We start from the raw sequence: 12,284 nt of genomic DNA, 5'->3' as shown, positions 1-12,284 counted from the left end.
TGTCTGTCCATCTCTATCTCACCTGTCTGTCTCTCTCACCTGTATGTCTGTCTCTCTGTCTCTCACCTGTCTGTCTGTCTCTATCTTAGCTGTCTGTCTGTCTCTATCTATCTCACCTGTCTGTCTGTCTGTCTCTATCTCACCTGTCCATCTGTTTGTCTCTCACCTGTCTGTCTGCTTGTCTCTCACCTGTCTGTCAGTTTGCCTCTCATCTATCTGTCTGTCTGTCTGTCTGTCTCTCACCTGTCTGTCTGTCTGTCTCTATCCCACCTGTCTGTCTGTTTGTCTCTCACCTGTCTGTCTGTCTCTATCTCACCTGTCTGTCTGTTTGTCTCTCACCTGTCTGTCAGTTTGCCTCTCATCTATCTGTCTATCTGTCTGTCTGTCTCTCACCTGTCTGTCTGTCTGTCTCTATCTCACCTGTCTGTCTGCTTGTCTCTCACCTGTCTGTCAGTTTGCCTCTCATCTATCTGTCTGTCTGTCTGTCTGTCTGTCTGTCTCTCACCTGTCTGTCTGTTTGTCTCTCACCTGTCTGTCTGTCTCTATCTCACCTGTCTGTCTATTTGTCTCTCACCTGTCTGTCTGTCTGTCTGTCTGTCTGTCTGTCTCTCACCTGTCTGTCTGTCTGACTGTCTCTCACCTGTCTGTCTGTCTGTCACTTACCTGTCTGTCTGTCTGTCTGTCTGTCTGTCTGTCTCTATCTCACCTGTCTGTCTGTCTGTCTGTCTGTCTCTCACCTGTCTGTCTGTCTGACTGTCTCTCACCTGTCTGTCTGTCTGTCTCTTACCTGTCTGTCTGTCTGTCTGTCTGTCTGTCTCTATCTCACCTGTCTGTCTGTCTGCAGGTGGTGTTGAAGAATGCTCACATGGCCGTCGGCTCGCTGACCATTAATGAGGAGAGGTCAGAGGTCATTGACTTCTCCGTGCCCTTCATAGAGACGGGCATCAGTGTCATGGTGTCTCGGAGCAATGGCACCGTGTCTCCATCTGCATTCCTTGGTGAGACTCTCTCCTCCGTTCGTCTCTTCCTCTCCGGTGTCTGTATCTGTAAACGTGTCTGTTCTCCGTCCACAGAGCCGTTCAGTGCAGACGTCTGGATCATGATGTTTGTCATGCTGCTGCTGGTTTGTGCCATCGCCGTGTTCGTCTTTGAATACTTCAGTCCCGTGGGCTACAATCGCCGTCTCATCGACGGCAGAGGTACAGAACAACACATCCGCACACATGAGCACATCTGCATGACAAATACTGCTGCTATTTCCTGGGAGTCATTCATTATTGATCGTAATTTCCAAACTTTAATGTCATGCAGTTCTTCCGTAGTTTTGCTCATGGCTCATGTCACACAGCTTTTCCATCAGGGCTGAACGATTTGAGAAATTATTTTATTTTGCTTTTTAAGAAAAACTGTAATTGGAATTTAAATGAATTTTTAAAGGCTTCAGTTTGCTGATGAGTATTTAATCGAATATTTAAAACAATAGATCTTTTGTTTTGGCACAGAACCTGTTGGCTACAGGTTAATAAGTGATTCTCATTACAAAGATGGTGAAACTGGTTGCTATGACATTGAAGGTTGTGTTCTCAAACGTTATAAGAGGATTCTTGTGGAGCAGCATATTTTGTGAAGAACTATAAAAACATTCTTGCCATGTTGGTATCAGTCTAATTTGACTTAGTTCTACCAAATTAAACTGAACCAAAATATTCTAGAGTATACAGGACGGCACAGGAAGTGTGTAGTGAGTTGCATTGAGTGTTGTGTTGTACCTGGATCTCCAGCTACTAAACTGCTCCTTCACACTTGTCATGAAAGACTTGTGCATCTCCTTCACTTCTCTCAGGTGTTAAGTGAGAGTGGTGGAGTCACTTGTGTTGTGTTTCTGTGCTCTCAGAGGCCGGAGGTCCATCATTCACCATTGGAAAGGCCATCTGGCTGCTCTGGGGTTTGGTCTTCAATAACTCTGTGCCAGTGCAGAACCCTAGAGGAACCACCAGCAAGATCATGGTGTCTGTCTGGGCCTTCTTTGCTGTGATTTTCTTGGCCAGCTATACTGCTAACCTGGCCGCGTTTATGATCCAGGAAGAGTATGTGGACCAGGTGTCAGGCCTCAGTGACAAAAAGGTACTCTAATAGAAGATACAGCTGTATTTCTTCAGGTAGAGCGGTTATTTTGTTTTCTGGTCAGTCTGTCCGCTCACCATTGTGCTGTTTGTTTGTCTTCAGTTTCAGAGACCCAATGACTTCTCCCCGCCATTTCGCTTCGGGACGGTGCCCAACGGCAGCACTGAGAGAAATATCCGCAATAACTACAGAGAGATGCACTCCTACATGGTAAAATTCCACCAGCGCAATGTGGATGAAGCTCTGTACAGTCTGAAAACAGGGTGAGTGTGGGAAAACCACCTGAGGCACTTCTCTGACGTGCTTCTCGATCAGTCATTAATGAAAATGGTAACACTTTAAAACACATTATCACTATTAATTAAGAGATTTCCCATAATAAACTCCTTACTTGCTGCTTATTAATAGTTAGTAGTTTTTCAAGATCAGGTGTGAGGAAGAAAGGATCTACAATATGATCTTGCAGAATAAGACACAAATATGTGACCAGTGCTAGTAAGATGAGTCACAATGAGCAAATTTTTAAAAAATTTTTATTTTTATTATAATAAGACATAATCTGACGAAATATGACAGAGCTACACCTGTTTGAAGTTGATGGAGTCAGTGTAACCCCTCTCTCCCGGGTGCTCACCACCACACCTCATTCTTGTTCCGAGTGGGTCTCCGGCATGGGAGTCAGACGCACTAACAAGGATGCTTAATACTGCAGCCACTAGTGTCAGTTGCTAGTGCGTCTCTAGAGATCAGGGGAGTGAGGTTTACCTGCACAGAACCTACACGTTGGCCTCCGTTACACTCACCCCCCTAAACCTCACTCCTATCCGGGTCACGGCACCAGTGTAACCCCTCGTTCCCTGTTTTTTTAGTTTATCTTTGTTATTGTAAATAGGAACAGATGCAAAAAAACAAAACAAACAAAAAACAGTAGAACAAATATAAGAAATAATTATTTTTTTTTATTTTAGGCTTACATCTAAACAAAAACATTCAAGTAAGAAAAACAAATAATCAAAGGTAAAAAAATCACTTTGATGTGTTTATTACAAATAAACTGACTATCAAAACTACAAAAGCAGTTCAGTTAAGAGCAGCGAGTGGTTCACACTTTTCTTTTATTGTTAGATTAACATTAATGAGACAGACGGCCGATATAGTAAGTCCTACTGTAATGCACAGGTCTAATATAATGTTACACATCAGATGTTTTCCCCAAACGTTCACAGTAACAGGATTATGTTTGCATACCACATAATACCATTGTATACCACATCGCTATAAGTTAATCGTCTGTTTGTTTACGTCTTTTATTGATTTTTCAGAACATTTCTGCCATATGCACATGAACTGACAGTCACCACTGATAAGCTACTACTAAATATTGTAGAAACTTAATTTTCTGTAAAGTTGCTTTGCAATGTTTTGTATAGCAAAAAGCGCTATACAAATAAACTTGAATTGAATTGAATTAAATATTTTAATACAGTAATTCTGTGTATATGTGTATATTAGAATGGAAGCTTAAATTAGTCTGGCACTCTATTCATTTACTAACTGCTTGTTTTCTTTAAATAAATTAATAAAAAAAACACTTGCTTCTCTCATCTTTTTGTATTCTATTTGTTTTGTTTTTTATTTATTATACAATTAACAAAACCAAAGAAGGCCTCTAACATTAGCTTGCTCTATTCTTATTCTATCTGTTTTCTTTTTATTTATATATATATATATATATATATATATATATATATATATATATATATATATATATATATATATATATATATATCTACATTTTATTTTAAATTTTTTTTTTTTTTTTAAAGAGAAGACCTTGCTACGTGTACTGCGTTAAACTAACTGAGACTTGTTATAGCACTTGCATATCATTGCTCTTTTATTGATTTTGTTTAATTGTCCTCATTTGTAAGTCGCTTTGGATAAAAGCGTCTGCTAAATGATTAAATGTAATGTAATGTGAATGAATTCATATGGCTTAGAAATATTGCTGAGGGTATATTCACACCTGTCTTGTTTGGTTCGATTTAATCAAACTCAAGTTCATTTCCCCTCTTGGTGCGGATATTTTGGGCAGGTGTGAATACAGCAGTCGCACTCTAGTGCGGACCAAACAACCGTCCGGAGATCCAGCTGAAGAGGTGGACTAGGTCCGGGTCCAAACAAACTCTGCCACAGTTGAATGGACCAACCAATTAATGAATGACATTAAGCACAAGTGTGGTTTTGTTAACAATTTATGGTTCACTTGCAAAAATGGCAGTGTTAAAGCAAACCAGGCAAAAAAAAAAAAAAAAAAAAAATCTACACTGTATTTGGTCTGGATCCACGCAAGTGAACTAGTGGACTTTCCTGGTGTGAATACACCCTAAGTTATTCTGGATGGTTGCTAGGGTGTTGCTATGCGGTTGCTAGGGTACCTGGGGTGGTTGCTAGGATGGTTGCTAGGGTACTCGGGATGGTTGCTAGGGTGTTGCTATGTGCTAACCTCTTGCTATAGCAACCTTACTACTATTTTGCTATGCGGTTGCTAGGGTACGTTGGGTGGTTGCTAGGGTGTTGCTATGCGGTTGCTAGGGTACCCTGAGTAGAAGTTCCTAAGATACTCTGTGTGGTTACTAAGGTGTTGCTAGGGTACCTGGGAGTAGTTGCTAGGGTGTTGCTATGCTGTCAAGAAGCGAGAAGAGAAAAAGGTACTCCTCATGGAAAGCATACGAATAAAGATAATTTTAGATGTTTCATTACTATTTGGAGCATTGGGATTGCTTGTCGAGGGCTTAATGAACTCATTTTTGTGAAAACCTCAAATTCTACGAAAATTGACATTGTTTCACTATTTTTTGTGTGTAGATCAAAATTAGCCCTTGTACATTCACACTCATTTATTTATTTATTTATTTTTTTTTTTTTTTGCGTGTTTTAAACATACTAATAAATGGCTACTATGCAACTAATTCGCAGCGGTTATTAAAATGAAGTGTTACTATGAAAATATTATCTGTGCATGTCCTGAATGCATGTGGTGTCTTGAATTGCAGGAAGCTGGATGCCTTCATTTACGATGCAGCGGTGCTGAACTACATGGCGGGCAGAGATGAGGGCTGTAAGCTGGTCACCATCGGCTCCGGGAAAGTGTTCGCTTCCACCGGCTATGGTATCGCCATCCAGAAAGACTCGGGCTGGAAGAGACAGGTGGACCTCGCCATCCTGCAGCTCTTTGGAGACGGTACGCTCATGTTGAGTCATTCACATCAGATAGACACTCATCTGCCAGCTTGTTCACTAGTCATAATAATCCAGCAACCCTCAGTAAATGCTGCACCCAATAAAAATGATGAAATTAGGACATTTGCAGTCTTGTAAAGTATTGTTCTGTGAGCCAAGGAGCTCATCTTCTGGAAGCACCTTTACATTCACAATTGGCGGACTGTTGTTGCATTTTTAGAAATTGAACATTTTGTTTTGGTTTACATGTGCTTTTGCTTCTTGGACTTGCATGGCTTGGTTCTGTATTTTATTTTATTTTTTCTGTCCTGTCCTTGTTCCCTGAGAGTAATTCCTATGTTTCCGGATCCTATTTTCACATATTTACACTACAGTTAAAAGTCTTTGAACAGTAAGCTTTTTAATGTTTTTTTAAACAGGTCTCTTCTGCTCACGAATCCTGCATTTATTTGATCCAAATACAGCAAAAGCAGTAATATTGTGAAATATTTTTACTATTTAAAATAACTGCTTTCTATTTGAATATATTTCAAAATGTAATTATTCCTGTGATTTCAAAGCTGAATTTTCAGCATAGCCCTCATGTTTTCCATTGTTCTTGGTGGTGAATTTCTGCCTTGTTTTGATCAGTCTTCTTATGTGAATCCTGTTCAAATTAAAGACTGCACTCGTCTACCGGTAGCTTTGAATTATCTTAGCCTTTGCTTCAAATACAGACCAAACTCATTGTTGTAATGGACCCAGTGTGTAGGAGCATTGCATCACCTTTTATAACGTGTTTGTGTGTGTCTCAGGTGATATGGAGGAGTTTGAGGCTCTCTGGCTCACCGGGATCTGCCACCACGAGAAGAATGAAGTGATGAGCAGTCAGCTGGACGTGGACAATATGGCGGGTGTTTTCTACATGCTGGGTGCCGCCATGGCTCTGTCACTCATCACCTTCATCGCTGAACACGTCTTCTACTGGCACCTGCGCTTCTGCTTCATGGGCGTGTGTAATGGGAAACCAGGGTTCACCTTCACCATCAGCAGGGTAATTCTGTCTCCAAACCACGCACAGCCACACCTCTAAAAAACACAGCGTCGCAGTAGGGCTGGACAAAAATTCAGTATCAATACATATCCCAATACAGTTATTTTCAGTGATGGTGATATGATTTTTAAAAACAATTCCGATATTTCAATCAATTCGCAATTTTTAATAAGACCGTCTCCAGCAACACATTTTTGTTGTTGGTTACTCAAAAACGTTAATATAAATCAACCCTTTTCATGTTCTTTATCCTGGATGAGGCACTTTTGTTTCAATCTATAAGAATAATCAGCCAATGTTATAGTATAAAGTTAAAACGTTAATATAAATAAGGTGAGTCTAAGAGTCTTATGTTTATTTGACGCTGATTTCACATTTCTTGTTTGAACGAAGGCTAAATAATTCATTTAATTGCACCGTTTTTATTTCTAAAAATTACTCCAGACACATTAACAAACAAAAAAAATTATAACATTCATTTCAAAGCTGAATTTTTAGCATTATTACTCCAGTCACATGATCCTTCAGAAATCATCTGAATATTCTGATTTGCTGCTCAAGAAACATTTCTGATTATTATTATTATTATTATTATGTTGAAAACAGCTGAGTAGAATTTTTTCAAGTTTCTTTGATGACTAGAAAGTTCTGAATAACAGCATTTATCTGAAATGGAAATCTTTTGTAACATTATAAATGTCTTTATCATCATTTTTGATTAATTTAAAGCATCCTTGCTACATAAAAGTATTAATTTATATAATTTATTTTGAATGGTGTAGTGTATAATGTTACAAAAGCTATTTATTTCATATAAATGTTGATCTTTGGATCTTTCCAATCATCAAAGAATCCTGAAAAAAAAAATACTCAACTGTTTTAAATAATGATGAATATAATAATAATAATAATAATAACAATAATAAATGTTTCTTGAACAGCAAATCATCATATTAGAATGATTTCTGAAGATCGTGTGACACTGAAGACTGGAGTAATGATGATGAAAATTCATCGGAGTAGTGCAAAATACAGTTTTAAGAGGCTGTCTGAACACTGAAAGGTCTCTCTCTTCCTCTCTCAGGAGATTTACAGCTGCATTCATGGAGTAGAAATCGAAGATAAGAGTTCAGCACTCAATTCTCCCTCGGCTACTATGAACAACACACACTCAAATATCCTGCGTCTGTTGCGCACCGCCAAGAACATGGCATCCCTTTCCGGGGTTAACGGCTCCCCGCATAGTGCGCTGGACTTCATCCGCCGAGAGTCCTCCGTCTACGACATCAGCGAGCACCGCCGCAGCCTGGCCGGACACTCGGACTGCAAGGCCCCCTACCTGCCCGATGACAACATGTTCAGCGACTACATCAGCGAGGTGGAGCGCACCTTCGGCAACCTGCACCTGAAGGACAGCAACCTGTATCAGGACCACTACCTGCACCACCACGGAGGCTCCACACTGGGGCTGACGGGCCCCAACCGGCCCCACAGCCTGGGCTCCAGCAGTTCTCTGGAGGGCGGCATGTTTGACTGCGACAGCCTTGGTGGCGGTGTAGCCCCCATCTTCACCACACAGCCACGTTCTGCGCTAACGCACAGGAACATGAGTAAATTCGACCTGCTGCAGAGCCAGACACCTCCGTCTGGGCCGGGATTGAAGCAGGGACTGGCTGACCTGTACGGAAAGTTTTCCTTTAAAGGTGGAGCTTCCAGTTCTGGATACATCGCAGGACACGACCGGTTCTGTGGTGGAGCTGACGACGGAAACATCCGCTCTGATGTGTCTGACATTTCCACTCATACCGTCACCTACGGTAATCTAGAGGGAAATACAAAGAAACGCAAGCAGTATAGAGACAGCTTGAAGAAGCGTCCGGTGTCTGCAAAGTCCCGCAGGGAACTCGATGAGATCGAGTTGGGTTACCGCCGCCGCCAGCATCACCACCACCACGGGCACCGCTCAGCTTCGCCTCCGTCTGAGCGCAAACGAGGTGTGAGCTCAACCTCATATCTGCTACAGGACAAGGAAAGCCTGAGGGATTTCTACCTGGATCAGTTCCGGCCCAAGGAAGGCATCCCGCAGTGGGAGCATGTGGATCTTACTGACGGCCCCAGCGGCGGCGGCGGAGGAGGAGGCAACTGCACCAGTTTGGTGTCTGTAGATGACTTCCTGAAGAGCAAACCCAAGAAAGCGGAGAGCGGCGACCGGGAATGTCGCAGCTGTCGGGCCAGCAGTGCAGGCAGCAAGCACGGAGTTCTGCACGTCGGAAGTGGCTGTGTGGCATCGGGAGCTGCAGGAAGGGTCGGAAGCAGCCGTCCCAGTTCTGCCACTTGCATGCGTTGCGAAGCCTGCAAGAAGTCCGGAAACCTGTATGACATCAGCGAGGACAGTAACCACCTGCTGGAGCAACTGGGAGGCAGTAGAGGCCAGACACCGGCGCAGCGCCGTAGAGCCTTCAGCGGAAAGCCGCTACGCCGGCAACACTCCTACGACGCATTCGTAGACCTGCAGAGAGAAGAGTTTAGTGGGATGGGCGCGCCGCCTGTGTTATGTGCAGCACCGCCGCCGCGCAGCGTCAGCCTCAAGGAGCGTGAGCGCTGCATGGATGCCTCCTTCGCACACATATTCGAGCGTCCCGAGCAGGACACGGAGCGAGACCCGCTGTTCTACGGAGCAGCTGAGAGGGGCGCAGGATCGCTGTTTGGGTTGCAGAACACGCCCCATCGGCGCTCGGTGGGAGAGAGAGATCTGAGAGACAGAGGACTCCTGGAGGGGCCTGTTCATGCTTTATCTAAATCCCTCTATCCTGACCGAACCGACCACAACCCTTTCATCCCTACGTTCGGAGACGACCAGTGTCTGCTGCACGGTGCCAAGTCCTACTACGTCACCAAGCAGCAGTCGCAGCATGGGGATCTGCTCAGCCCCATGGGCTTCCCTGCGGAGCTGTGCATGGGGAACCACCACACCAGCAGCCTCGGCCCGCCTCGGCCGTTCACCGGCAGCAACGGACATGTGTACGAGAAGCTCTCTAGCATAGAGTCTGACGTGTGAGAACAAGTCCAGATTTTAGCAGGACACACAGAACTCGGGAGAACTGAAAATGTCATTTCCTGTGAAGTTTACGTTTGCACCATTGGGTTCATCTCCACGAGCTGGTGAGAAGAACAAGAGCACGTCCATCTGCCATGTCAGATGGCCACCAGAACAGCCCAGTCCTGTACTCTTGTCTTTTGTGAAGATACAATCATGAAAGCATAATAAATGCGCATTGATTTTTTTTTTTTTTTGAAACAGGGTAATAACTGTACCTCAGAGACATTGTGAAGACACTGCTGACTGGTAATCTGTTGTTGAAATTGGGTTCCATTTGTCTGTCATTTCCTGAGGCCTATGCTGAGCGTTAGGGATTTTTGAATGTGACGATCAATCCAGTCTCCGCATCAACCTAGCGCATCCATGGCAACAGCCTCTCCCATGCTGTTTACTGCCGTGAAACACGCGTGCATTCGTGAAAGTGCACAAGCCTCCGTTTTATGCCATCATTTATATTCGAGTCTCTACTGCCGTGATATTTCATATCCAACCAGAAATCGTGTTGAAACACCTTTGGTTACACTCACGTGACTCTCGCTCAGAAGGTGAGAAACGAGGGAGATGAAATGACAGTATCAATGCCTCTCTTTGTTTTGGTTGTAAATACATTTCTTTTTATATAAGCCGACAAGGTCTACCTTTAATATAGCTTTTTCAAGTATAACCAAAATTAAGATAAAAACAGAACAAAATAACAAAAACATAAAATATGCAAAATTTAGCAAATGCATTATAACTCATGATAAGTGATATTTTAAGCGATAGTTTGCTTTTTAAATCCATGTTTATTACTTAATTCTGATAGTTTACCGCCTCCTAACCGGCTTCATTTTAAGGATTTACCTTTGCAGCGTAACAGAGCTGAGCAGTGCTGTCGTGGACATGTTTAGTTTACTCGATTAGTGTACTGATTACTCCTTGCTAAGTTTTTCTCCGGTTGTGTTTAGGTGTCTGGTCGCCTGCTGGAGAAAGTTTCTAGGTTCTCTCTCACACACACATACACGTTTGTGTAGCTATGTAAATGAGGACATAATTGCTATAAACTCACCCTATTGCTAACACCCAAACCCTAAAACGTAGACAAAGAAGCCTTTACATTATTTCTGTATTGGTACCTTTCAGGATGTTTACAGAAGGTGGTTTTGTCAGATTTAGTAAACAATCAGCCTCAAAGTGTCCTCAAAGTGTAGCTAAGTAACCACACACACACACACACACACACACACACACACAGAGAGAGAGAGAGATCTCCAGCATCCGTCACAGAGTGTGTTTAATGATCTGAAGCAGGTCTTTGAGACCTTTCTAAGGATTGACTGACTTTGTAAAGCTGAATAGTAAGCTGCTAGAGTGTCATGTTTTTAATTGTAGCGCTATCGTGAGGTCCCGTCCTCGCTTTAGGTCTGCGCAGAATAACCTTTCATCTCCTCTTGTATTGTTTCTACAGTTAGAGTTACTCTAACCACGTCTTTAAACTTCTTTCTTTTTAGAGCATTACTATTATTATTATTATTATTATTATTATTATAAAATCAAAGATTTTTAGGGTGTTTTCTTCTCGTATGTTAAAGCCGGCGGCGTTCCCGTTATAGCGCAGTAATCTATGTTTGAGTTTTCCTAAAAAGTATATAGTTTAGATTCACACACACACACACAGAGTTCCCTACGACCCCCATGCTTATAGCTTGAGCTCTATATGCTTGAAAATCACATTTTCTTGTGCTCATAGAGGAATACGCCTATTACGCATAGCTGTAGTTATATTTTTTCTAGTGTATTCGCAATATATAAGCAACTTTTAACGTTCTGTTGACTACTATATTCTCATTATTCTAAGGTAAGTATAGCTGGTTTAAAGTATTCTACAGGTAAGAAGCACCCTGTTGTTATTCACATCGCTACGGTACAAACTCCATCTGTTGTTTTCTCCACACGATCGATGAATTTGTCACTTGTCAGGTGTGCGTGTGCGTGTGCGAGACTCTGACTTCTGTGTTAAATACTCTTGTTGCTATGGCACTGCCATGGTGTTACAATGCTGTTCCCATGGTAACTGCAGTGCAAGAGGATGCGGGCTGAATGAGTGAATTGTTTCACTATGGAATAAGAACTACATCCACTTTGATATGTTACTGAAATTTTTACGTCATTTACATCTCTGAAATGATCCTAAAGTGAAAACATGTACAGATTGTGTATATAATAATGAGAGAATTCCTCCTTTTGTATGAACACAAACCTCTATGAGACTTTAATAGTGAGCGAGTGTTTTGATGATGATGATGGATCAGAATTCTTTCACATGCTGAATAAAGCAAATTAAAATAAACTCTTGAGTCTGTCTGCCTGCTGCTCATCTCACTCTGCGCTCTGGTGTGTGCTCGCCTCCTATGTACTGTACTCTCTATGTACTGTACTACGCTGTCACGTAATCTGCTGCACTACATTTTCTCTATGCATGGAATACCTTAAGCTTGTGTAGTGTACAAATGATACGTGGTATCCCATGATGAAATGTCCCCGATGTTCAGCTTCATTCTAGTATACAAGTTCAGAGACAAATGATTGTGAATTTAAGCACTGACAAGAACACGAAGCTGCTGAAGTGCCTCATCAGTAATGGCTTGCAGCTGACTGAATGCAGCAGTTTCTGTCTAGTATGCAGTATGGAGTACTGACAGTGTGAACAGTGCGATAGGATTTCTAGCGTTAACGTTTTCTGTCGTGCAGTGAGACGCTAAACTACATGTGAAGCACTCAGCTCGACTGTAATCTATTATTCCT

At 42.3% G+C, this 12,284-nt stretch overlaps 1 protein-coding gene across 1 annotated transcript in view; it reads left to right on the top strand.

The window, feature by feature from the left end:
- LOC109093053 (glutamate receptor ionotropic, NMDA 2B-like) overlaps positions 1–11,829 on the top strand; it is a 38,430-nt gene extending 26,601 nt beyond the window's left edge. The window contains exons 8-14 of the mRNA XM_042719502.1: positions 845–998; positions 1,074–1,199; positions 1,895–2,124; positions 2,227–2,387; positions 5,181–5,368; positions 6,162–6,400; positions 7,485–11,829. Coding sequence (XP_042575436.1) covers positions 845–998; positions 1,074–1,199; positions 1,895–2,124; positions 2,227–2,387; positions 5,181–5,368; positions 6,162–6,400; positions 7,485–9,458 — 3,072 coding nt within the window. The 3' untranslated portion in view covers positions 9,459–11,829. The remainder of the gene's footprint in view (positions 1–844; positions 999–1,073; positions 1,200–1,894; positions 2,125–2,226; positions 2,388–5,180; positions 5,369–6,161; positions 6,401–7,484) is intronic.
- The last annotated feature ends 455 nt before the right edge of the window (positions 11,830–12,284 follow it).

Source organism: Cyprinus carpio, chromosome B3 (genome assembly GCF_018340385.1).
Source record: "Cyprinus carpio isolate SPL01 chromosome B3, ASM1834038v1, whole genome shotgun sequence".
In the NCBI taxonomy this organism is placed as follows: Eukaryota; Metazoa; Chordata; class Actinopteri; order Cypriniformes; family Cyprinidae; genus Cyprinus; species Cyprinus carpio.
Note: the sequence above shows the minus strand (reverse complement) of the source record. Positions and strands in the feature narration are given on the sequence as shown.